Raw genomic sequence first — 27760 nt, 5'->3', positions numbered from 1 at the left:
TGAGAGAGATCATATTTCTCCAGTTTTAGCTTCTCTTCACTGGCTTCCTGTGAAATCAAGAATAGAATTTAAAATTCTCTTGATGACTTACAAAGCCCTACATGACCAGGCTCCATCATATCTCAGAGATCTTATAGAACCATATAATCCTAGCAGAGCACTTCGCTCTCAGTACGCTGGTCTACTTGTGGTTCCTAGAGTTTACAGAAGTAGAATGGGAGGCAGAGCTTCAGTTTTCAGGCTCCTCTCCTGTGGAACCAACCAGCTCCCAGTTTGTGTTGGAGGGGCAGAAACCCTCTCTAGCTTTAAGATTAGACTCAAAATGTTCCTTTTTGATAAAGCCTATAGTTAGGGCTGGCTCAGGTAGACCTGAACCAACCCTTAGTTATGCTGTTATAGGCCGAGGCTGCTGGGGGACCTCGTTACATGCTGAGCTTCTTTTCTTCCCTCCTACTCTTTAACTGACTCATACCTCACCATCTTTTTCTCTATCATAGCTTTTTCTTATTGTCTGTTGTCTCCATTCAGTTCCCTCGCTCGTGTAGTTTCTCTTCTTTCTTTTGCAGATGTCCCGCCATGGAGCTGCATGTCTCTGCCCTGCGCTTGTCGTCTCCACCAACAGTTCTTCTCTTCTATCTCTATGCTGTCCTTTTCTCTCTCTGCTCTCCTCTCACCTCAACCGGTCGAGGCAGATTGCCGCCCTCCTCTGAGCCTGGTTCTGTCGGAGGTTTCTTCCTGTTAAGAGGGAGTTTTTCCTTCCCTCTGTTGGAGGTTTTTCTCCCTTAAAGAGGAGTTTTTTTTTCCCTCATAGCTTATGTGGGAATTGATGAATTGTTGGGTTTCTCTGTATAATATTGTAAAGTCTTGCTGTAAGGACTTTAATGTGTTAAGTGGCATGAAATAATCTATGTTGTGATTTGGCGCTATATAAATAAAATTGAATTGAATTGAATTGAATTGAATTGAATTGAATTGAATTGAATTGAATTGAATTGAATTGAATTGAATTGAATTGAATTGAATTGAATTGAATTGAATTGAATTGAATTGAATTGAATACTGCAAAATATGACCAGATATAGGAGGACATCCTGGTACTTTTGGCATAATACTTTGTACGTACTACGTATTGGGACTTACTAAATCTTTTTTTTGGCATACTAAATAGTTTGGTAGTATGGCTATAGAATGCAGGGTCTGTCTCCCTCTGTCTCCTGCCTACTACGCCCACCTCACCTATATCCAGTTCTCCAATCACCCCCAGCATGCCCCCCACTGTGCAATCAATAAGTCACAGTACTTATTCTGCAGCCTTACCAGAGAATAGGTCAAGTCTTTACATCAAGTCTGCTTGAAGTTCTAATCTAGTGATCCTCCACTGTGTTTCTGTATTGAATATCTTTGATCTCGTTTGAAATAAAGGGAATCACTTTATTTCTGATTCCCTCGCCTGGACTTTTGTACTTTCTTTGAACCGTCGTAAGTGAAGTTTTCTCTTTACTGAACACTTGCCTCTGTCCTTCCTCCTGTTCAAACTTTGAAAAGTTAATGCTAAAACAAAATGAGTATATTTAACATTCATTTTTCAAGTTGAACACACAAACGCACAAACATACGCTGCTTGTTGACAATTGTGTTTACGTCTGTGTTCCAGACTGATTGAGGTGGATGAGCTGAGACTTTTCTTCCAGAGTGGATCAGACCTCAGAGGAGCTCAGCAGACTCCCAGGGATTTAAAACATCTCTCTCTCTCTCTCTTTACTTTGTTTCTATGCCTCTCGTCTCCCCCTCCCTTTCTGCTCTCTAATCGCTGTGTTGTGGTGGTGACGCTTTCTCCTCCCTCTCTTCTCTCTGGGCTGTATATAAGTGTGGATGGCTGGCTTGTATTTTAGACTAACGGAGGGAATGAATGCAGGCCCGTTGCACGTATGGCGCAGAGGGCCACCATGACCCCTGCTGTGACCCCTGAAGAAGAGACCCCAGCTTCTACAGGTGAGTTCTGGTTGCATGTTTTCACCATCTAACTCTTGAACGCTTTATTCTTTTTATCAGACTTTCTTTCAGTTTGACTTTCCTGCAGATTTAGTTTTTTCCAGAAGGAGGAAGATAATGTGTATTTTTAAATCCAGAGGGAGGCGGTAACCCCTGGGTGTTACAGCATGTCTTGAGTGTTTTGGGTAGTGCAGGAAGGAAAAGGAGGCGGGGGTGCCTTGTCATGCATGGAATGTTGGCTCACGCTTAACAAAACCCTTACAGTAGAGAAAGTTCTTCTCATTTAGAAATCAGATACAAAGCAGCCCATTTTTTTCAAGTCTCTGACTGGTATTGTGTTCCATCAGGTAAAAGCTGTGCCTCAGTTATAACAGAGGAATTAAAAAGTCACATTCATGTTGAATTTCAATCATTTAGCAGATGCTTTACTCATAACGACTTACGTGGAGAAAAAACCAACAACACGGGAGGTCACGGTTTTCGAGGAATGTCAGTGAGAGCGGTTGGATGGAAGTTCATCACAGCTGCCAATAAAAAGCTCTTCTCTATTTATGAGAGCTTGTTGTTTTTCAGTCTTGCCCTCCATGGAGCGACAGGGGTCAAGTTGTCTGCGGTTAAAGATCAAAAGGTGGAGCTGGCAGTCTTGATCAGTTAACAGGATTTCAGGAATGTGCATTTGAAGCTCTGCAATGAAATGAGTCAAGCAAAGTTAATCTGAATGATCCGCTCCCTTCAGCTGTCTAATTTGGGAATTCTGGTGACCAAGGATAACCAGACAAACCTCTTCCAATTAAAAGATGCATGCATCGTTAGCATACGCAGTGTACTGACATTTTATGATAAATATTGTAAAAGAAAATCACATCTGGTTTTATAGTTGATCCTAACATTGGATGATAAGGAGAAATCAGACTGAGATTATGTTTATTTCAGCTGCATTGTGTTGATCTCACAAGTTACAGCAGCAGAAGAAACTGGTGGAAAATACAATAAGAGTGCCTGTTTTTTTTAAAATATTTTTTTAAGAAATCTGAGAGAAACCTAACTGTTTTAAGTCATAAAACAAGGAAAATATTATGAATGAGATCCTTGTAGTGATTTTCAGTAGTTTTTAATATACTTTTTCCAGCTTGGATGATACAATATCATCAGAGGATTCAACTGCATATGTAACAGTGAGTGGTGGATGTATTCTTCAAGATCCTTGAAGTAAAAGTGGAATTATAGCAATTTGAAAATAGTGTCAACAGTGTCACAAGTCAAAGTCACATAAGTATTACCAGCAGGATGTATTAAAAGTATCAAATACAAGTCAATACACAGAAGGGTCATTTCAAAGTGTTTTAAATTATACTAAAATTCTGTTATCTCAATTATAAGGCAATTTTTATAGTTATTACCTCCTGCAATATAAAAACTGTTTTGGGTCTTCTGGTTTTTTTGTTTTTTGTTAGTTTTACTTATGGATAACACATATCAGCCACAATAACTGAAAAGTCTGTAATTTATTATAGTACGTTATATATTACAAGGGAAGCCTATGTTTTGTGTGTACTATAAAGTCTTGTAACTGTACCTGTCAAATAAATTTAATGGAGTAAAAAGTTTCCACTGAGGTAGAATAATCTGAAGATAAAATTTTGGGGAAATGGAAATATGAGGGTGGATCAAAAAGTTCAGAGACTATTCCCGCTGTGTGCAAATGCAGCGCAGCACAGTGATGTGCAGGGGGAAGCAGTGAGCCTCATGAGTAAGTATTCCAAGTTAATCAACCTCAGCACCTGTGTTTCACAGGTTTTCGTGACATGAGGTACGTGAACATTTATAATTTCAACATGGACCTGAATGTTAAGGGCAGAGCGCACATCAAATTCTGTGTCTGATTTTTAGGGGAACAGAAAGAAGTTGCAGGGAGTCAAATCTCACAAGTATTGCTGATGGAGAGCGACGATTGTGTTGTGCAGTTGAGTTTTCAATGTACTGTGAGCACATTGTCATGGTGGAGAACCCAAGTGACATCTGGGCCACAGTTCAGGTGGTTTGCACCACATGTTGTACCTCAGACGCCCCAGAACGTCATGAGTAGAACTCTGTGTTGACAGTCTGGCCCAGGGGGACGAGTTCATGGTGCACAACCCTGAGAAAATGAAAGAAAACCGACCTGGTTTTCACCTTGTCTGCTTTGTTTGGTCTTAGACAGTGATGTTCTGCCCAATAAAAATCCCACTGAAAACACCTCACCCAGGTAAATTGTTCAGTGAGTTTCCTGAAGGAAAGAGGAGAGAGATTTCCTTTGACACAAAATTAAACTCCTTGAAATTGCAAATACACACATACCACTGGTCACAAAAACTTGTGTGACACAGGTGTTGATGTTGATCAGTCTCTGAACTTTTTTTGATCCACCCTCGTACACGCATGCTTTTAAAATTCTTCAAAAATTACATATTGGACAATATATCAGAGAATATCTAACTCTAAAATATCGGCATTGGTATGTGACTCAAAAATCCTGTACTGCTCCAACTCTACATTGGATGTATATATAATACCAGAGGTGGGCATGATCCATCATAAAAAACTTTACGCTGAATTTATTTTTAACCCAGGGGGAGGTCCCTGTACTGGTGACCAGACTGTATCCTGCTACACAACCCACCGCTATTTTTAGAAGGCTTCATTAAGTGAAGACCCCACCTAGTACTACAGTGATTAAATGGGTGTAGCATTGTTATGCTTAATTACTTTAGCATCACATTTGGTAGAGCTGCTGCTGAGAAGTCTTAAAACAGGTTTAACGAGATCAAAGCTTGCTGACTCATTGTTTCAAGGCTGTTATTTACTCTCTATTTTACACTTTGGATTAGGCAGAAGTGAAAATGTAAATTTTTGCAAATGTTTTTCAAATCTTACTCTGGCCTGGTGATGGTTATGGAGGCTTGTTATATTTCAATATTCTCCCAAGCTAGACTCCAAATTTGTTTCTAAAATGCTTCACTAAAAACACGTATTAATAATAAAACATAAGATTTTCACATCCTTTAATTATTTTCTTCTAATTCGCACGTTCTCACCATCTTCTGGCCAACCAAACCAAACTAACAGGAATCTGCTGTGTGGAGCTGACGTATTGAGACAAAAATTTTGGAAAAGAAATATCAGATCCTGAAAACAACATTGTTTTTCTGCTCCACTTTTACCATACTTTCATCTCCATGTTTGTCTTCTCTCTTTGGTTATCCATCTGTTTTCTCCATCTGACAAATCCACCCGAACTCGCCAATAGTCTTCGTCGTGGCATAGTGATTTCTGAAGCCCCAGTGCTCACCAGCCGCTGTGATTAGCTCTGGCTCCGCCGAGTGGAACGATTTTAGCTTTGGTGGTTCCTCTCCTCCTGCTTTTGTTTTAAGGCTCTGATGTGAGGAACATGAATCATGACCACATTCAGTTACCAGGAACATTTGTTAAAATGCTTCACTCTTTGCTCTGGTTAGCATGGTTCAATTATCTTTGTGTATGACTCATGGAAAGTCCTGATGCAGAGTCATGTTTTTGAGTGTTGTGATTATGGAGGCGATGATGGAGGGGACAAGCTACAGTCCGATTTGGAAAGTTTTCAGGGTTCATGTAAAGTTGAACAATCGCACAGGCACCTCTGTGTGCTGAGGCTGCTCTCAGTCTGATGAAATACTACATATGAACCCATTGGATAAACATTTTACAGTAATACATGATCATTAGGCTGAAGATAATGCACTTGTTGGACATCAACATGGTACTTGGATATCCTGTTTTAACTATAGGCAGATTATAAACTGTGGTACAGGCAGCAATTCTGACTACTTTTCGCTCATGCTACAATAACATTATAAAATCCTTTTTGTAAATGCTAACAGAGGATTCTGATGAAGGAAACGTCAGTTGGTTCGTCCAACACTTTGGGTGAGAGCAAGATGTAGCTGCCTATGCTCATCCAAGTCTCATTAAAATTAAATGTGAATATTCATGAAGTCCACAGGATCAATCTTAATGAGTTTTATGAATCTCTTTGCTTTCCAGTGTGACACACATCTGCTGTGCTGGGAAGAATCACATCTAATTATTTGGTGTCCATGCACCAAAAGCTGGAATGTATAGATGAAGACTTAGCATGTGATCAAATTGCTGCTGTAAAAGAGCATCACATTTGCTAGAGGACCATGTATGATGTTTCCTGACACGTCCTGATGACGTTAATGTACATTACTGTTTTGATACTGTAGCCTGTAAGCACTGCCATGAAGGACCACATTTCCATTTCCAAGATTTTCTCGATGGCGCATGTGCCTCAATGTTCTCTCAGTTCCTATCCTCATGTATAATTAATAAAAAAGTTAGTTTTCTCAGTTGGGGTCTGTGGACTCAGGACAGACCTATGTTGGGTTTTGAGTTCAGACATCAGGAGGGAGCTCAGGGTCAGCTGATTTAGTTTCAATTCAATTCAATTCAATTCAATTCAATTCAATTCAATTCAATTCAATTCAATTCAATTCAATTCAATTCAATTCAATTCAATTCAATTCAATTCAATTCAATTCAATTCAATTCAATTCAATTCAACTTTATTTATATAGCGCCAAATCATAACATAGGTTATTTCATGGCACTTAACACATTGAAGTCCTAACAGCAAGAGTTTACAATATTATACAGAGAAACCCAACAATTCATCAATTCCCACATAAACTATGAGGGAAAAAAAAATTCCTCTTTAAGGGAGAAAAACCTCCAACAGAGGGAAGGAAAAACTCCCTCTTAACAGGAAGAAACCTCCGACAGAACCAGGCTCAGAGGTGGGCAGCCATCTGCCTCGACCGGTTGGGGTGAGAGGAGAGCAGAGAGAGAAAAGGACAGCATAGAGATAGAAGAGAAGAACTGTTGGTGGAGACGACAAGCGCAGATCAGAGACATGCAGCTTCTGGAAAAGAAAGAAGAGAAACTAAGCGAGCGAGGGAACTCAATGGAGACAACAGACAATAAGAAAAAGCTATGGGAGAGAAAAAGATGGTGAGGTATGAGTCAGTTAAAGAGTAGGAGGAAAGAAAAGAAGCTCAGCATGTAACGAGGTCCCCCAGCAGCCTCAGCCTATAACAGCATAACTAAGGGTTGGTTCAGGTCTAACCGAGCCAGCCCTAACTATAGGCTTTATCAAAAAAGAATGGTTTGAGTCTAATCTTAAAGCTAGAGAGGGTTTCTGCCCCTCCAACACAAACTGGGAGCTGGTTCCACAGGGAGGAGCCTGAAAACTGAAGCTCTGCCTCCCATTCTACTTCTGTAAACTCTAGGAACCACAAGTAGACCAGTGTACTGAGAGCGAAGTGCTCTGCTAGGATTATATGGTTCTATAAGATCTCTGAGATATGATGGAGCCTGGTCATGTAGGGCTTTGTAAATCATCAAGAGAATTTTAAATTCTATTCTTGATTTCACAGGAAGCCAGTGAAGAGAAGCTAAAACTGGAGAAATATGATCTCTCTTGCTAAATCCCGTCAGTACTCTTGCTGCAGCATTTTGGATCAGCTGCAAGGTTGAGGAAAGATTTTCCTGATTGTATTAATATTACATAGATGAAAGAAGGCAGTTCTGGAGATTTGCTTTATATGGTGGCTAAAGGACAAATCCTCATCAAGGTTCCTCACAGTTTTGCTGGAGGCCAAGACAACGTCATCTAGAGTAACTAAGTGATTACAGAAAGAGTTTCTGAGGTGTTTCGGACCACGTACAATAACTTCCATTTTGTCTGAATTTAGAAGCAGGAAGGTTTTGGTCATCCAGGCCTTTATGTCTTTTAGACAGGCTTCAAATTTTACAAACTGATTAGTTTCATCTGGTTTTATAGAAATATATAGCTGAGTGTCATCTGCATAACAATGGAAGTTTATGCAGTGCTTCCTGATGACATCTAATGGAAGCATGTACAAAGTAAAAATTATTGGGCCTAACACTGAGCCTTGTGGAACTCCATAACTAACTTTTGCTTGTCTGGAAGATTCATTGTTAACATGGACAAACTGGAATCTATCTGATAAATAGGATTTGAACCAGTCTAATGCAGTTCCTTTAATCCTCGTAATGTCTTCTAATCTCTGTAATAAGATTGTATGATCAATCGTATCAAAAGCAGCACTGAGGTCCAGAAGAACAAGTACAGAGACGAGTCTATTATCTGAGGCTAACAAAAGGTCGTTAGTAATTTTCACCAGTGCTGTTTCTGTGCTATGATGAACTCTAAAGCCTGACTGAAAATCTTCAAACAGATCATTCCTTTGTAAATGATCACAAAGTTGATTTGCAACAACTTTTTCAAGGATTTTAGAAATAAACGTCAGGTTGGAAATTTGTCTGTAGTTTCCTAAAACAGCTGGATAAAGAGTCGGCTTTTTAAGTAAAGGTTTAATTACAGCCACTTTAAAAGCCTGCGGTACATAGCCGGTTACAATAGATAGGTTGATCTAATCTAATATGGAAGTATTAATTAAAGGGAAGACTTCCTTAAAAAGTTTAGTTGGGATGGGATCTAACAGACAGCTAGAGGATTCAGATGAAGAAATAATTCTAGTTAACTCAGAGAGCTCAACAGGGGAGACATTTTCCAAGTTTACATCTGGTCCTACAGTTGCTTTCAGGGCTGCTGTGCTTAAGTTAAGAAGTTCAGGCTTCTGACCAGGATGCCGCCTAGCCACCTACCTAAGGAGGGAAAAAAATTTCTGAGCTCATTCCTCCTCCCCTGATGATAAACCCTTTAGATTTGAACAAAGCTGATCTCTAATTTTAGCCTCATGGAGCAGTGACCCCTGACCTTTTTTTGGCATGTCAACTTTGGAAATAGGTTTCATGAGATGTGAGCAGTTCAAAGCTCCATATCAAGTTGCTATATTTAAACATTTTTTTGTGATAACACTATCTACTGATAACTAAAAAAAAACTTTTTAATAAACAGAAAAAATTAATTTTACGATGCAGAAACATGTTTTTTATGGTTTCATATCATATGAATGATCTTGTGACCCACAAGGTTAACTTTGAACTCCTTGATCACATCAGGTTGATTGCATTATGACTTTTTGTTCTACTTGCTTGCTGCATACTGTATTTTTTCACATCATTTTATTATATTATTGCTAAGTGGTTCAACAAAACCATCGACAACACCTTGATTCTGGGACCTCTGGGACAAAATGATCAATCTGTTAGTTGAATATTAATCTAGAGGTTATTCAATAATTCAGAGAATTAGTTTATGCATAATTGTGTACGTTTATTTATGTTTGTTGCAGCTTGTATTTAAACAGATCAAAAAAGAGAAGATCCAAAGTTCTGCTTCATATAGAAAAGTAAACTTTGCTGTCGGAACAAAGAGCACCATTGTTATTTGATGCTCTCTTTATGCAAACATTTCATTATGTGTAGGTTATTGGAAATACAGTCAAGAACAGTCAAATCTTATTTTTTTTACGTGCTGACGTTAACAAAAACTGCAGCAACAATTAAAAGAAATAAGCGAGGAAGATTAAGCATGACATGTCAACTGCTTCCTGAATCTGAATCTGAGTGAATAGTAATGTGACTTGTTGACGTCCGGTCGGTGTTTGGACATATTTGTGTGACAGATGGCATGTGAGGGAATCTGTAATTTTGGCTCCAGCCCATCATACCTCCATCGGGGGTTCGGCTCGATTCCCAAACATCAAACCAAGGACCTGCTTCTTCCGCTCCTGGCATCTCTGAATATGCACAGACTGTGCTCCTCTTTCCATCCTCTCAGAAATGCCTCCATCAAACTGTCGGTTGCAGTTACTCCTGAGGTCTTTCGTTATAAGATTCCCTCGTGTTCATGAAGTAAATGGTATAAAATTAGCTCCTTTGAGGTTATTGAGGATTTTCAACATTGTACAGTAACACTTTGAGCCATTCAAAGAGAAAAAAATGTCTTTCCTCCAATCTTTGTGGAAACCTGTAGCTTCAGTTCAGTTCAGTTGTATTTATACATTGACAAATCACCTCAGAGAGCTTAACACAAAGGAAAGTCCTTACAACAGAACAGAACATTTTCGAGAGGAAACAAACAATTCAACGATTATATACATGAGATAAGAGGTCACAAACTGATCAGCTGTGAAGTTACAGAAGACTACAAGTATGGTATGCAATCATTCCTCCAGAACAACCCTCTAAACTTCAGACACAGGCAACTGCGGTTCAAATTCACCCCAATTTTCCAACAGACACTAAAAATTAAGACGGTCTCTCTCTTTCTTGTGTTTTGTTGAATGAGTGGAGGCATTCCACAAGAACCACATACATCAACAAATTCTTATCTTAATCTATGCCAGATTGACCTGCGGCTCCAAACTACTTCTGATAAATAATTCATTTTGACACAAAGCCAAACTTTAAACATAAAATCCAGTGTGTATAATCGGAGGCTTCTCTTTCTGTCTTTTACTTTGATAAGAACCATGAGGCGCAGCATATAAAGGCTTGGTTCAGTTCAGACTTTAAGGTGGACCCAGAGTCTTTGTGCATATGAGAACCAAATTAACACAAGTTTATTTTTAGACACAAGTTTTATCTTAAAGAAACCTGAGGTCATTTGTTAATCATGTAAATAGATGGATTGTGTTCCGATTTAATTTATCATTTACATGATTGGACCCCTTAAGCCTTTAACATATTTATAAAATACTGGTCTCAGTAGAGGGAACTCCTGGGCGGAAATGGTTAATCAAATTTAGAATGAAAAGGATCATTCGTGTGCAACACACACCAAATCACTGTCAAAGTATGATTGAAAAGCAAAGCACTTGTGACATCTTTTCTCAGCCCAACAATCACCATTGACTTCTTTTATCCATGACCACTACCTTTCCCCAACCTTAACAAAGTAGTTTTAATTTCAGTAACCAAATCTAATCAACCCATAGAGGTGGCAGATCAGGGAAAACACTTTCGTGAAGGTTATACAAGTTTTTTTGGAAGACATTGGCAACCAAGTTTACCAATGTAAAAGCCATTATATGGCTCAGTATTATCAGTGTCCTAAAATCAACAAAACATCACTTGCAGAATCAAACACTTTTTCCAAGATCTTTGGAAAACTTCCATGCTTTAACAAACCAATAATTAAAGCTTAAATCTTTACAGATGTGCACAGTCCATGTGACAAGTGATGTAATCTATGATGGTATTCACAAACAAGTATCAAAAGGTACGGATCTATAACACCTTGATTTTCAAGGAAGCCTCAGATTTGAGCACAACTCAGAGATTTCAAGCTCAAACGGAAAACCCACTAAAAGAGTAATCACACACATTCCTCTGGTCAAATCATGTCTGCTCTCTGCCAGGCTTCAGATGGAAGTGATTTCAGCTCGAACTGAGAGCCATTCATTCAAACATTTACTGTAACACTGCTTTGAAATATGATCTGCTATCACTGAGTGCAGCAATGAAATTAATTCCAAACCTACAGTGAGAAACTGGCAAGAATGCAAAGAGGGGGAAAATACTTTGATTCCAAACCGACAACTCAGCCGGGAAAATTCCTGTTCAATTCCAATTTTTCAAGGACGCTATTTCCGAATACCAAGTTTAACTTCACATAAAATAATGACTGAATAATAGTTGTAGATGTTTCATTTAACTACCTATCCTACAATACTACATTATATGTATTCAATTCAATTCAATTCAATTCAATTCAATTCAATTCAATTCAATTCAATTCAATTCAATTCAATTCAATTCAATTCAATTCAATTCAATTTTATTTATATAGCGCCAAATCACAACACAGGTTATTTCATGGCACTTAACACATTAAAGTCCTTACAGCAAGACTTTACAATATTATACAGAGAAACCCAACAATTCAACAATTCCCACATAAGCTAGGAGGGAAAAACTTCTCTTTAAGGGAGAAAAAGCTCCAACAGAGGGAAGAAAAACTCCCTCTTAACAGGAAGAAACCTCCGACAGAACCAGGCTCAGAGGTGGGCGGCCATCTGCCTCGACCGGTTGGGGTGAGAGGAGAGCAGAGAGAGAAAAGGACAGCATAGAGATACAAGATAAGAACTGTTGGTGGAGACGACAAGCTACCAAGCGACAAGGGACCGGCTGACTAAGCCTGCAGCCCCGGGCAGCTGTACACCCCCTCCATGAGAAGCTCCTACGGCTAGCTGGTTATTTAGCATGGTGCACAGCCGCAATTCTAATTCTATGACCCTGGCCTCCAGAGCCCTGACTACACTACATTTATTACAGGTAGCATTATCATTAAGGGAGGCAGGGTCGTAACTAAACATGTCACACACTGAGCAGGAAAAACAAGAAGAGGTGGAGGGAGAGAGGGAAGCCATTGCTAACTGCTAAGCTAGCAGTACCAAAACGCCAAGTCAAGTGAACATTGGTCAAAGATTTGACAGTAGAATTGCTCAAGAAGAGCAAACGTGAGTTTTAACTTCAGATTAGAAGAAGTGTGGAGAGAGTTAAGATACGTATAATTCAGGAAAAGAAGCTGAAATAGCAGAGAGAAGTAACACCAGTCACAATGGTTGTAGACAGGAAGTGACGCAATACTGTCAGCGCGTTCGTTGATTTGTGAAAGAAGAACTACTCTGAGAATCGTCAACCTGCAAGTTGATTTATTACAACAATTGGAGAGTCAAAAGTCATCCTGTACAGGGAAACCTCTCAGTTTGTGAGCAGCACACAGTTAAGCTCGCTGAACATTGATCCAGAGAAGAGTAGCCATCTTACTGTTATACAGAATTTTATATGAAAATGTGCTGTTATCTGTTTGGTCCAAAAAACTGTTGGAAAGGGGCCGTGGTTTAGACCTGGCCCTCTCTTGTTGGTGCACAGGCTAGTCCCAGCCTCTCGGCACACGATCTCAGCCATTCCTGTGAGACAGCACCCTCGGTGGGAGGAAACCTGCTGAGTTTGTTGTGCACTTGTTTTTCTGGCCTTGGTGTCATGGAACTGAGCATCATGTTCTAACTGACAACCGCCATATCTTTGTTATCATGTGCGCGTATGCGTCCTTCATGATGACTCAGATCTTTGGGTATGGTGACCTGTTCCTCTTTACCAGTAACATGTACACACACTAACATTGCAGGCAGTAATACAGCTTATGCACACAGTCCATCATTCTGATCCTTTATGATGTATAAACCTGAAGTTGCACAGTAGTACAAGGGTATAAGAAACAGTATATTTTATACAGTCCAACAATGCGCTCACTGTAACATCAAACGAGATCCTTTGACTCCTCTGTCCGCAGGTTTGATAACAATACTTTTTGTAAGTATGTATTCTAATCATTGGAAGTGGTAAACACATTACTGTCTGTGTTTACTGGTTTAGACTGAATGTTACTAGGTGACTGAAAACTAATTGTCTTTTTTACTACATTTAGCATCATCTATAAAATGTACATAAACATTTTTGATATAGGCAGGAGTTGTCCCATGCTCCTATGGTTTAGGTTGCACTTCAGTTGACAGTACTCTTCATGAAAATGTGTGACTGTGAAGTAAAAGGTGAAGGAGGGACGGCGAGTTTATTGTACAGTGAAGACAATATAAAAAGGCATTAATAGGATTTTAAAATAATAGAAGTGAAAACATAAACAGTGAAACTCTAACATAACATTTATCTGACTTATTCCTCAAGATAAGTATATGCTAACACTTCGGCGTAAACGTCCCAAGATCGTAGATTCGCCATGCTAATGCTTTAGCATTTAAAGTAAGACATTGTTGAAAAAATTATCCATTGATTGATTTAAACTAACGATTATTATCAATTACAATTACAGTGTTTGCAACACAATGACAGTAGCTGGCAAGCTAATGGTTTATCACAAGTTTTTAAGAGAGTAGAATGTTACAAATTAACATGGCGTGTGATGAAGGAAACAATATCCAAAGTTCTAGAATAAACATTGTTCAAATACTTTTAAATGTTACATGAAATGAAAATAAAGTACACAGTACTTTATATAAAAAAAATAAATCCTTTCATCAATCCCTTATCTCGTCCCACTTCATCCTGAACAGGGTTAAAAGGGGCAGGAGTCTATCCCAGCGGACGATTGGGGGAATGCAAATAATGCATGTCCAAATAATGTTATGATTGTTAAAAACTGCTACTATGGGTCAAACCCAGTGTTAAGATGCAACACGACTGGTGAGGTAATAAGTAAACTTTTGAATTTCACTGAGAGTCACAAGGAAAGTCAACTGAAATGTCTGAGGTAGAGAATTCAGACACGTGATTGCTGTCTTTGTCCGCTGTCTGACTGGATGTTTGCTTCAGAAAGCTGTGTATGGGATGCAGAGACACAGCAAACACAGAACCTCGAGATCTTTGGCAGGGAAGCCTGTCATTATGGTCTGAGGCTTCAGCTCCGGTCAGAGGAGGACTAGATGTGGACAGGAAAGCTGCGATGTGTCCGGCTGAAGTCCTTGTTCCAATCCTTGGGTGTCAACTGACTTCCTCTCTGTATCCTTTGACCTTTGGGTGCCTGAGCTATAGGCCACAAACTAATTATGTCCTAAAAAAAGTGAATTAAATCGTTTTAACCTAAAAAAAAAAAAAAAAAAAAAAAAGATAAAAGTTGTTGCAATAGTTGAATTTAGGATTCAAAAACAACAAGAACAAACAATAGAGGTTATAAATGCAGTGGAATTATAATTAGTACCAGCTTAATATCAGAAATGACTCATGAAAAATCTGATACGTATTGGTTGATTGATTCAATAGTCTATCAAAACTGTAATTTTTTTTTTATTTAAGTGATGGTTTCACATTCTGAGATTTGGGAATTCGCTGCTTTTCATTGTCTTCCTTTCAGTAAATCAGATATTTTGGACTGTTAGTCAGACAAAATGTAGTCCAAAGAAAAACAACTATAAAAAAAAAAATGACCTGCAGATAAACTGATAAAAAAATAATAATTATAAAAATAATGGTTAGCCCTATAGCAGAAATATCAATGGCTAATTTCATGGATAATTTGTTTCTGCACAAAGGGCTGTAACTAATAATCATTATCGATTAATCTGTAAATGTATTGTGCAAATGTTCGATTTTTTTTTTTTTTTTTTTTTTAAATGTCCTTCAGAGTTTTCTAGTTTTTGTTGTCCCCCTGGCCTCTTGATCTCAGTTTTACAATCATGATACAGAGAAAAACACCAATTTGTCACAAAGGAGAGCCAATGACTCAAGCAACTGATCTATTTTTGCTTCTTTCTTTTCACCAATCATTTAATTTGATAATCATTTTTTGGGGAAAGAAATGTAGATGAACAAAAAAAATGAAACAGGCACCGACTTATAGAAAAACAGATCCCTACTATGGTTCCAAAAAAAAAAATCCACCAGGAACCTGCACTGAAACAGTTTATATTAATACACTGAGTCGAACATTTAAAAAGTCACCACTAGATTGCAGCATAAGACAATGATTGGTTCTTAATAGTCTTCTTTAGGAGTCCAGTATACATGTTGTCCCTACAAAGAACAACTGAACAATCCATTGTGAGCATCACCATTTTCAAAATAAATAGAACTGCTTTACCATGAATAAAATATATTACAATTGAATTTGAATTTGGTTTTCAGTTGCACAATGGTCTTATTCAGTCGCTCATTTTATTTGAGGTGCAGCAGATCTGCAAAATGTATTTTCTACCTTATTCATGTTTTTCTTAAACACAAAAAATGTATGTAGGCATAACATATTAATCACTACAGTTACAGTGCAAATAGTTAAGTAACCACTAGATTGCAATTCGGGTACCCACAGCAGATTACATATGATGAAAACATAGTCCACCCAGACCCAAAAGAGACTAAAATCATCCAAAAGGGGCGAAAATCCCCACGACACAACTTGATGCTGCTTGGACTATTATATTTGGAGGCAAGATAAATTGTCTACAACAGTCACAGCTAGTGTAACACCGTGGTGGAATTTGACATAATATAATTCCGTCCCTTTTTCCCTTCAGTGGTGCATTGCCTTATCACCCCAAAGAACAAACCTGTTCAAAGGTTTACCATAAGATTGACATGGAGCTGATTTGGAACAAGCCTTACTATTCAAATACTTTACTGTATGTATGTATGTATGTATGTATATGAATATCTCACCTTAGATGGGTGAATAATCATCTAATCATATTTCTATTGACATTTTGTGAGACAAAAGAAATTTGTAAAATGCGCTTGGGGAAAGCTTCCATGTTAGAAATTGAAATAAAAAAACAAACTATTTTTTTTTCTTTTCTTTTCTCCCTATCAATCTCTCCTCAGGATGATTGACAGCAGCAATTCCTGAACCCCAGAATGCCTGTGGTGCCAGTGGGTGGGGCATCCTCCTCCCAACACGTTGTACCTGTAGTCCTCACCTGCTCCTGGCTGCTTCTGTTTTTCCATGCCGCCTTTGGTCAGAAACCCGCCAAGCTGCCTCTGATTGGTCGGAAACCTTTCATCGCTGCCTGGAATGCCCCGCTGGACATGTGCACCATAAAGTACAATGTTACCACCAACCTTGACCACCTCTTCCACATCCATGGGAGCCCGCGTGCTGATTGGACGGGTCAGAACGTTACCATCTTCTACGCCAACCGGCTGGGCTACTACCCATACTACACCCCGCAGGGCAACGCCGTGCACGGTGGCCTGCCCCAGAATTGCAGCCTGGACGTGCACCTGCTGAAAGCCTACCAGGACATCAACCACTTCATCCCTGCAGAGGACTTCCGCGGGCTGGCCGTCATTGACTGGGAGTTCTGGAGGCCTCAGTGGAGCCGTAACTGGCATAAAAAGGACATTTACCGCCGCAAGTCAAGGGAGCTGACTATGAAGGCGTACATCAATGTGACTTCGGCACAGGTGGAGGAACTGGCACGGCGGAGGTTTGAGAAAAGCGCCAGGGTGTTCATGCAGAGGACTATCCAGCTGGGGACGCGCCTTCGACCCAATGCCCTCTGGGGTTTCTACCTCTACCCTGACTGCCACAACTACAACTTGCATGAGCAGAACTACACTGGCTTCTGCCCCGTGCTGGAGAGGCTGAGGAATGACGACCTGGCGTGGCTGTGGAACAGCAGCACGGCGCTCTTTCCCTCCGTGGCTATCAGGAAAAGTCACACCGACAGCATCAGCAACCTGCACTTCTCCCAACACAGGATCGGAGAGTCTCTCCGCATCGCCTCGCTCACGTCAAAGGAGTATGACCTTCCCAGCTACGTGTACCTGAGGCTGGGCTACCGAGACGAGGCCCTGGCCTTCCTCACCACAGTAAGGACAGAGTTGAACACAACAATGGAGCTGTTTTACTGTGTTTTCAGCACTAACCACATCATTTCCATACATACTAACATTTCCACTACACCGATGCACAACAACGTGGGTACTTCCCTGCGCATACACACTCGAACACTGGAAACTAAACCTTTGGCCGGTTTGTCTAAACAGTGTGAATTTCATACATTTCATAATGACCTAAGCGGAAATAATTCCACCAAGTTCCACCATGCGCTGCTTAACTCTCAGTAATGACACTTCCAACTTTAATAGGAATTAAATGGTGATCACATGTTAGGATACTAACTTAAACAAACTGTATCAATTTGCCACAGCAATAACACACACATCTGCTTATTGTCTGCAGACTAAAATAAGTCTTTAACAGGAGCTATGATTCCTTGTTAACTGAAGTTATGGACATTTTCACTGCAGTGGTGTAAGACGGGCCTGCTGCTTTAATCTGAGTCTGACAGGTAAAATGCTGCCCCTCCTCCTTTAGCGTGACCAGTGATTATGTAAAACGTTTATGACAACACAATAACATCAAGATGGATAATTCATAATTTCTAGTAATTAGAAGTTTCAAACAACACGATCAAAACAGGGAATAACTGTCAAATACATCAACACTACTTCCTCAGAAAGATAATATGGAGGGAAAAGAGAAGGCTTAAAAATGGTAACACGGCACAATAAGTCACATATTGAATTCAATCTTCCATTTGCAACAATAGCTCAGGTAATTAGCCACAATTACAATGTGAGTATCTCCAGAAATACATTTGTGAGCACGTGCAAGCTTCAAAGGAAATCCAGCTGCATTTTAAAGCAAAGCCTTCCATAATTCACTTGTTTGTGTTTACAAATATAGAATACCGGTTTTCTGTTTGAAATCTCAGTTTGACTCGAAGCACTAAGGCAGTGTAATTAGAAACTCATTTATTTACTAGTTTGTGGTAGGTTTAGAGTCCTAAAAACTGAAACTTTCAGTCACTTCCCTGGCTGTACTTGTTATTATTAGTACTGTGGAGAGGCTTCACAGTTTATGAAGTAATGTAATTTTAATAAATACATTACATAGTGACAATATAACATATAAAACATTTTCTTTTGACCATTGTGTTTATTCACTGAATGTAAGGATTGTCAGACTTTATTTTCCACTGCCATCTACGTAGGTAGGTAGGTAGGTAGGTATTTACTTTATTAATCCCCGAGGGGAAATTTTTTCGCTACAACAGCATACAGAAGCAATAAGATAATAATAGAAATAATAGAATAAAATAATAGAATAGAATAGAATAATAGAAAAGCAATAAAATAGCAGTAAATAGCAGTAAAAAATATGAAATGCACAGTATATATAGTACATTATATATATATATATATATATATATATATATATATATATTATATACAAACAAACCAAGAAACACAGTCAACAGTGTTATTGTACTGTGATGGATTTATAGCAGCATTTATAGATACAGGAAAGAAATAAAATAACAGTAAAAAATATTAAATATAAAAATGCACAGTATATACAATAGAATAGAATAATTAAATTAAAACTAACTAAACAATAGTGCAAAGTTTTTTTTTTAAATGTTTTTATATTTAAACAACCAAGAACAACAGACAACAGTGTTATTGTTGTGTGATGGATTTTGCCAGAGGTGAGTTATTGTACAGTCTTATTGCAGTGGGCAGGAATGATCTCCTGTATCTGTCCTTGTGACAGCGGAGCTGGAGGAATCTTTTGGAAAAAGTGCTCCGCTGTCTCTGCAGCAGGTGGTGGAGAGGGTGGTCAGGATTATCCAATATGGACAATAGTTTGTTCAGCGTCCTCCTCTCCACCACCTTTTCCAGGCTGTCCAGTTTGTAGCCGATGATGGAGCCGGCCTTCTTAACCAGTTTGTTAAGTCTGTTGGTGTCACCGGCTCCAATGCTGCTTCCCCAGCAGATCCCAGCGAAGTACAATGCACTGGCCACAACAGACTGGTAGAACATCTCCAACATCTCGCTGCACACATTGAAGGATCGAAGTTTCCTCAAGAAAAAGAGTCGACTCATCACCTTCTTGTAGACAGCATTGATGTTGGTCTTCCAGTTCAGTCTGTTGTCGATGGAGACACCCAGGTACTTGTACTCCTCAACCATGTCCACCTCCTCTCCCAGAACTCTCAGCGGTTGTGGAGCCGTCGCCTTCCTCCTGAAGCCGACCACCATCTCTCTGGTCTTGGCCACGTTCAGGAGCAGGTGATTCCTTCCCGCCCACTCCACAAAGTCCTCCACTACTGCCCTGTACTCAACCTCCCGTCCATCCCTTATACATCCTACCACTGCAGAGTCATCAGAGAACTTCTGCAGATGGCAGGACTCTGAGTTGTACTGGAAGTCAGTGGTGTATAAGGTGAACAGGAAGGGAGACAGAACAGTTCCCTGTGGAGCTCCAGTACCACTGACCACCGTATCAGACAGCAGACTGCCCAGACGGACAAACTGTGGTCTGCCTGTCAGATAGTCATTGATCCAGGAGACGGTGGGCGTGTCCACCCCCACCACCCGCATCTTCTCACTCAGCAACAGTGGTTGGATGGTGTTGAATGCACTGGAGAAATCAAAGAAAGTGATTCTCACAGAGTCACCGGTTCCATCCAGGTGAGACTGAGCTCGTTGCAGCAGGTAGATGATAGCATCGTCCACTCCCACACGAGGCTGGTATGCAAATTGCAGAGGGTCCAGAGAAGATTTCACCAGCGGCCTGAGGTGGGCCAAGACCAGCCTCTCCAGCACCTTCATCACATGAGATGTGAGGGCAACCGGTCGGTAGTCGTTGAGGCCAGATGGAGTCGTCTTCTTGGGGACTGGAACCAGGCAGGACGTCTTCCACAGCACCGGGACCTCCTCCTGCTTCAGGCTCAGGTTGAAGAGGTGTTGTAGGACCTCAGCCAGCTGGACGGCGCAGGTCTTCAGGACCACGGGGCTGATGCCGTCGGCCCTGCAGCCTTGCGCTGGTGGATTCTCTCCAGCTGTCTCCTAACCTGGCTAGTCGTCACAGAGAGGGTTACCCTAACCCTAACCCAAACAGCACATTCCAGTCCGTGGACTCAAAGCAGTCCTGCAGGGCTTCTTTAGCCTCCTGTGTCCACCTCCTCACAGTCCTGGTGGTCACAGGCTGCCTCTGCACCAGGGGAACATACTTGGGAGTCAGCAGGACCAGGTTGTGATCTGATCTACCAAGGGGGGGAAGGGCAGTAGTACTGTATGCATCCATGGCATTAGCATACAGTAAGTCCAGAGTTTTATTGTTCCGTGTGGGGCAGTTAACATACTGGTGCAAAGTTGGCAGTACTTTATCCAGACTGGTGTGGTTAAAGTCTCCAGTAACTGCCAAAAATGCACCGGGATGCTTAGTCTGCAGTTTAGACACAGTGGAGTGGATGGTGTCCACTGCTGCCTCTGCATCAGCTGATGGAGGAATGTACACAGTGATAACTAGTGGAGATACACAGAAAATCAGATAAAGAAAACTGATCTGCTGATTCAGCAAGTAGTTTTAGAAATAAGCTTTGAAATGTCGAGGTAAAAGTATCTTACTTATCAAAGTGAGATACATTTTATCTGTGGTCACATTTAATGCATTTAACTGTCTATATTCCTGCATAGATGTTAAACTGGTATGTTTTCACAAACTCATTTCATTCACAAGCATCTGCTAAAACCCTAAAGGACCATTTCCCTAAAGTTTTGGGTGACAGAGGTAGAAAGAGTAAATGTTTATGTGTGTCAGTGATGGTTGTACCTGTGTGTTTTCTTGCAGAAAGACTTGATCCACACCATCGGGGAGAGCGCTGCCCTGGGAGCTGCGGGATTCGTCATCTGGGGAGACCTGAACCTTACCTCGTCCAGGGTAGGTCGCCTCTGCCCCCCGACACTCTGTCGGCTAACAATTCCTGTTACACAAAGAAAATGTACCTACTATTCATGTGTGTTATTGTAGCAGAAGATCCATTTGCTCTTGTATAAGTATTATATACATGTTTGTTTCACACAATCTGAGGTCAACCATCATAATCTTGGCTTTAGTATATCTGTTACTTTCAGATTGGACAAGAGTTAAAGCAGCCTTAATTTATTATTTTTGTCCACAAGGGGGAGACAAACTGCTCATCGAGGTATAAGAGTCACAGCATGATGTTGGCTTCCTGTCTCCACATCCTGTAGACATGGAGCAACATGATCATCTAGCCCAGTCACATAGAAACATTTTTTATATTACACATTAATTGAAAACTTTCATAATACAATATAATAAATGATCAAGATGAGCAGGTAGCTGAAAGATCACCTTCTTGTTGTTAACATTCAGCTGGTTTTAGGAAAGGAAATTCAATTTATGCACTCAGTTTTTCAATCTACATTGGTTATCATACAATTTATTTGCAACAGAAAATGTGCTTTAAAGGAATTGTAATGCAGACTGTAAATGTTAACTCATGTGTTGTTTTACACCATCTTGCAGTATAATATCTGCAGAGCTCCTCAGGGGTCATGTGGTGAAAAACAAAAAAGTATTATATTAATTAGGTTAGAATACATAAGGAACAGATTAGCAAACCAAACAGAATGAATTACAGACATGCAACTGTCCGTGTTGCTTGTTTACAGATCAATTCCCACAGAATCTCACCTAAATATTTTGTTTTGTACCAAATGACACCTTGGGTGGCTTCCTAACTTTTGTATGGTTATGTTTAGGCACTGGAAGCCTGTGGTTAAGGTTAAGGAAAGATCATGGTCATGTTGAATACAGAACTGAGGTTAACATGCCATGAAACCAAAACTAGGTTCTAAAATAGGCTAAAAAAAAAACAACAACCCCAGAGCTACAAGGTGTGGAAATAAGGACTTTAATTCATCTGGTGGACTCAAACACAACTTAAATAGGATGATGATGTTTTTCTATAATACTGGATGTGGGAGTAGGCAGATGTTTGCCATCAATCACTTTTGAAGAAAGATGTGTTTCCAGCGATCTTAAAGTAACCAGTAAATCAATGAATGAATATCATACTTTTTTTCACAGCACAACTGCACCGTGGTGAAGTCCTTCGTGAGCCACCGCCTGGGTAAGTACATCACCAATGTGACACGGGCTGCCGAAGTCTGCAGCGACCTCATGTGCCAGAGCAATGGCCGCTGCGTTCGCCGGGACCCTCACGCCCACCATTACCTCCACCTGAGTGCCGACAGCTACCGGATCCATCCCTCTGGTGACGGGGACTTTGTTGTGACCGGGTGGCACTCGCAGCATGAACTGCAAATGCTGACTGAACGGTTTCGCTGCCACTGCTACGAAGGCCACGAGGGCGAACGCTGCGACAGCATCAATAAAGTGAGGGAGGATGATGGGCCGTGGAGGGAGGACAGAGAGGAGGATGATGAGCAGGAGAGGAAGAGGACAGAGTGGGAGGACGAGCAGGGTGAACGTTTGGAGGGAGGGAAGAGTGCGGCGTCGCCATCGGGCTGCAGTCGCCAACTGATGCTATTGATGCTCCTGTTGAACTTATCACTAGTAAAGACGGTAATGGTATGATAAAGGCTTACAGAAGGAGTCAATTAAGATGCAGCTGCTGAAAGATGCTACTTTTCAACACAATAGTCACTATGATGTTTTGATTCAAGATTGATTTTAACTGTGGGTGTTACTATTATGTGAGTGTATGCGCCATCAGCACGACAAAGATAATGCTCCTAAATCAATGGCTACAGCTACGGCTAGCATGAACATAATGGCTGGATGAGTTAAGGAAAAAAATAATAATTTAGTCTGAATATTAGGCTATCATCACTTAATGTTGATTTGTAAAATAACACCAAAAGTTCATGGTTAGTTCCCAGAATTCAGTGTGATTCTATAAACTGCTTTTTTACTCCGACCAATGGTCCAAAAACCAAAAGTATGGAAGAAAATTTCCTTGTAAATGTGACATCCTGATCTTGTAATTATGAGATCTTTTTTTTTTTTACTATAATTACAGGTAAATTTCTTCCAGTTTGTCAATCAAAAATCAAAACTTTCATCAAAGATTTTTTTCTGTTGATTGACTAAAGCAGCTTAAAAATGAAAAGTGCTTGTCCCAGACCTAGTTTGGCAAATAACTCCACCATTAAATAATACATTATTCCATTTACAATTTAAATTTAAATTTAATTGCAAATTTTGGACAGAACCAGGCTAGATGATAATTTATCCACTTTCTAGTCTTCATGCTAAGTGTAGCTAACTGGCTGCTCAATGTAGCTTTGTGTTTGAGTGGAGTAATACTTGTTTCCTCCGACTCTTATTTAGAACATCCAGCGCACTAAAATAGAAACATTTTTGAATGTCAGTGCGAATCAGAAACAGAGCGTTTTTCTCTGGCAGCTGCTCTGTTTAAAATGTAACAAATGGGTAAAACATGTCACTTCCTTTTCTTTTCGAGGGGTGAAATGGCACTTTACACAACACAGAGGTTTGGCATTTTAACAGACCAGGATGATTGTTTAGTTTGTTTTGGAGCCAAGCCAATGAATACCAAAGGGTGCTAACAGTACCACAGAGCCATATGAAAATAATCACTAAGATGTGGTATTGGTGCGTTTAAAAACATCCTTTACTTTTCTTAAAAGAAATAAGTTTACGTCGGATGGCATGTAACTTGTTGATGTTGTCAACAAAAAGCTGTTATTTCACTAGATACTACACATAAAATACATATTTTTTTGTACAGTAGCTTATATTATACCCTTGAAGTACAGTTTGTCAGGAAGTGACACATATTGTATCCTGGTCTGACGCAGCACATACATGTGAAGGTGCTCATGATTTCAAAATATATTGTAACTGAATGTTTTAATTGGGTTTATTACCCTACAAAAGAGAACCAAGTCTGTTTTTGTAAAAAAAAAAGAAAAGAAAATAATTTTAAATTTTTTTGTCTGTTAATGACTTTTTAAAGACTGATAATATAGCTCAGTTTGGAGGAATCAAATCAACACTTTGGGTTTAAAATTTTACTTCATCTCAATTGGGCTGTCTCTGAAGCTGATATAGAGGACTGTGGGTATGACAAAACACTGAACAGCATGTAAAGGATGGCACATACTGTATCTGACTCAGATAGACTTGGTGTTCTGCGGTTCTTTGAGGCTTAGTTCTTGCCAGTTTGTGGTTGGGCAACAGGTTAGAGTCCATAAATAATGCTGTTGCAATTTTGTTTTGATGCCTCGAGTTAGTTTTAAACTTTTTATATTGTCTTTTTCTTTGTCTCGGTTGACTTTTATCTGGACCATTCCAACATTAATCCTACGAAGCATCTAACTACATTAGTTGACAAGACGATCTCCTCTCTGTGTTCATTGTGTTTGCTCAGTTATCACAAAACTCAATGTATTGAAGTCAGATGGTTAAACTGTCATTAATTCAAGCACTTTTAGAAGTTCATTAATGCAACCAGCTACATTAGAACGTAAGCAATAAAAAAGTGAATTTTCTAAGCAGGTATCATTGCTGATCTTCTCCCCGGCTCTAGATGTTCTCATCCCATTTGCTGGCACTAAATCTTTGAAAGTTTGGGAATTCAGACATGCCAAAACATTTTCATCATCGTCTTCGAAAGAAAAACTGTTGTTATCATGACTTTAGTCTTCTTTATCAGTGCCAAAACTATTTTGAGTCAAAGTTCAGTTTTGTTAAACATTGACCACAAGCTTCATGAGAAATCAACATACATTACAACACTCACACAGCTTCCCGTGGAACTTGTGGTCATGGACTGCTCTACACCGAATTTGTGTGCTTTTCTGTGCTTGGTATCAAAGACCTGTTGTAAGAAATATAGGACTTTGGTATGAGAAACCAGACATCTCGCCTCCTACCAACACTCAAAGTTTATTTTCTTGTAACCACTAGTGAAAATGTGTCTTCAGCTCCTCTTACGCCTTCTACAGCAAGTCTGTTTCCACTTGTCTTTGCATCGACTTTGTATTCTGTACAATCATATCCATCTGTCCATCATAAGCAAGTTAGTCCAGAGGGTCTTGCTCCTGGGAGAGCCAGAGGTCAAATGAGATATACTGTACAATCCCTGGGATCGTCTGCCAGCTTGACATGGCCCCAAAAAATTAACACTAGGAGACCTTCTGAACAGATGACCAAACCAGCTTAACTGGCTCCTTTCGATGTGAAGAAACACCGGCTCTACGACGAGCTTCCTCTGGATGTCTCGGCTCCTTACCTTGTCTCTAAGGATGAGTCCAGTCACCCTACTGAGGCTCCTTGTCATGTTTCAGTCACTACCTCTAGCTTATGACCCTATTGGTAAGGGCTGCATGTAGATCAGCTGATAAATCTACAGCTTTGAGTCAGCTCCTTCTTTACTGCAACAGTCTACGTAAACTGCCTGTTAATCTCTCTCGATATACTTGCACTATTTCTAAACTACACTTTGCATTCAGCCTGAATAAACAGCATTGTTTTTTTTGTGGCAGCTGGCACATGATGATGTCAAAACAATGTGCAGAAAAAAGGCTGCAGTGAAACTGACAGAAAACAGCCTAACTTTTCCAACCGAAACTGAGCACAGACCAGCAACCTTGAGCAAATTACATCAAACTAATTGCAACCTCAAACCTGGTTTGTTTCTTGTAATTTCTTAGTTATTTGATGTAGCATATGTCGTGGATCTCTCAAACTGACCTTAAGAAGAAGTTCAGGCCTGAAGAGAGTCACTACACTCATCATGATGCAGTAACTTTCCTTACTGTATCTTATTGTTTCAATTTTAAGATTGTAAACCATGTATGCAACAATGACTATGCAAATGTTATATGAATGTAAATGCACTGCTAATAAAGACTTTTCTTCAGTACTGTGTTACTTCCTCTTTTTTTTCTTATGTTTTGCAGCCTCAAATGCCATTTATGAGGCTTCAAACTTTTAGTCTTCTTCAAAATGTAAATTCCAAGGAGCCTTAAAAAAAAGAGTAACTTTAATCTTTCCATATAATTTATGAAACTGTAACCTGTCTACTGGTTTCTGTTTAAATGCAAGAAGCATAAAAAGAGGAAGAAGTACAAATTGAGAGATCACAATCAATGCATTGTCACCAACGGTGACAAATTAAAAAACATCACCCATTCAAAGACCTGAGAATGTATCTACAGAGGAAAACAAGTCAAATGCAGATACTAGTTTAAAGTATTTTACAGCAGTATCTGCATTTGACTTGGATCTAGGTGATGGCCCAGACAAGACACACATCATTGCAGATATCACTTAAAATGAGAAACATGCTGTTCACAGTAATCATGACAGCGATGGGTCAGATATAGACTGTGTGGCAGCATAAACAATTCAGTTTATGCTGAATTTATGCAAGCAGATCACGACAGGAACAGTTATCAGGCATTTTGACCTCATCCCTTAATATGACCAGTTATAAAACACTCTTTCACCTATAGTTCTATGATTTCTCATTTGAAAGGGTTACTAGTGACACATGGTTTGGATATTGTCGTGTTTGGGAAAAATGCAGATTTAAATGGGTTAATTGTCTCTTTTTACAAATGAGCTTATAATCCATCATGACAGCTTCAATATGATCACTGCGACTAAAGAAAAGGGACCATGTGACTCCTCTGACATGCAAATTAAGACACATGTAATGGCCTCCATCATGTAACTTTTTACCTATAAAACAAAATAACAAACCATTTCTGGAGAATTTTAATGTTAATGCATGATGTGTGAAGAAGCTGTCAATGTTTCTAAAGCAGGTCCCAAACAAAATCAAAGTGACAATTCTATTCTACTTAGTCCATACTTTAACGCTACAGCATGTATATTCCAGTTGTAATACTGCTTTAAAAATGTTTAAACAATCAGAAAGTAAGAAATGTTATCCATTCAATTTTCTCTATGAATTGTGTAACTCAGTAAACACAACCAAAAAGCAGAGAAATCCACCCAAAAAAGAAAAGACTAAACAGAGGTTATCCTCACCATAACTCATAATGTTGCCATTTTTAAAAATTTGATTTCACTCCTATACATTTTCATACTATTTACTGTAAAGAAATAAACAATTCAATGTAAGTCTATCTTTTGTGACTGGAGGCAAAAACAAAAGGTATACTTACTTATATATGATACCATTGATCTATGTATCCCTTATACATGCACAATACACAATAAACAACATGTCATTTACCTTTAATCACTGGAAATTATTATAACTTTTTTTTACAACTTTCTTCACTTTTGTTAACATTTGGTTTAGAAGTTTTCTTATGTTTATTTGCTGCATCAAATCATCAAAAGTCACTATAATGAAAACAATAAAATATTTTTCATGAACTGACC

The 27760-nt window shown here is 39.5% G+C and overlaps 1 protein-coding gene across 1 annotated transcript; it reads left to right on the top strand.

The window, feature by feature from the left end:
* Window positions 1-1874: 1874 nt before the first annotated feature.
* Window positions 1875-26272, top strand: hyal4 (hyaluronidase 4). The gene is made up of 4 exons (XM_069162918.1): window positions 1875-1992; window positions 16354-17343; window positions 21176-21265; window positions 22442-26272. Exons 2-4 carry the CDS (start codon window positions 16387-16389, stop codon window positions 22949-22951), a joined length of 1557 nt encoding a protein of 518 aa, XP_069019019.1. The 5' UTR covers window positions 1875-1992; window positions 16354-16386; the 3' UTR covers window positions 22952-26272.
* Window positions 26273-27760: the final 1488 nt, after the last annotated feature.

The sequence above is a fragment of the Embiotoca jacksoni genome, unplaced genomic scaffold, assembly GCF_022577435.1.
Source record: "Embiotoca jacksoni isolate LCO1_2020_lvr unplaced genomic scaffold, fEmbJac1.0.p SCAF_3, whole genome shotgun sequence".
Lineage (NCBI taxonomy): Eukaryota > Metazoa > Chordata > Actinopteri > Embiotocidae > Embiotoca > Embiotoca jacksoni.
Note: the sequence above shows the minus strand (reverse complement) of the source record. Positions and strands in the feature narration are given on the sequence as shown.

Excerpts from the sequence above, each read along its gene's own strand:
- hyal4 (XM_069162918.1), top strand. The coding sequence starts at position 16,387 with ATGCCTGTGGTGCCAGTGGGTGGGGCATCCTCCTCCCAACACGTTGTA. Across the intron at positions 17,344-21,175 it reads CCCTGGCCTTCCTCACCACA|AAAGACTTGATCCACACCAT; the intron begins GTAAGGACAGAG and ends GTTTTCTTGCAG. Across the intron at positions 21,266-22,441 it reads TGAACCTTACCTCGTCCAGG|CACAACTGCACCGTGGTGAA; the intron begins GTAGGTCGCCTC and ends TTTTTTTCACAG.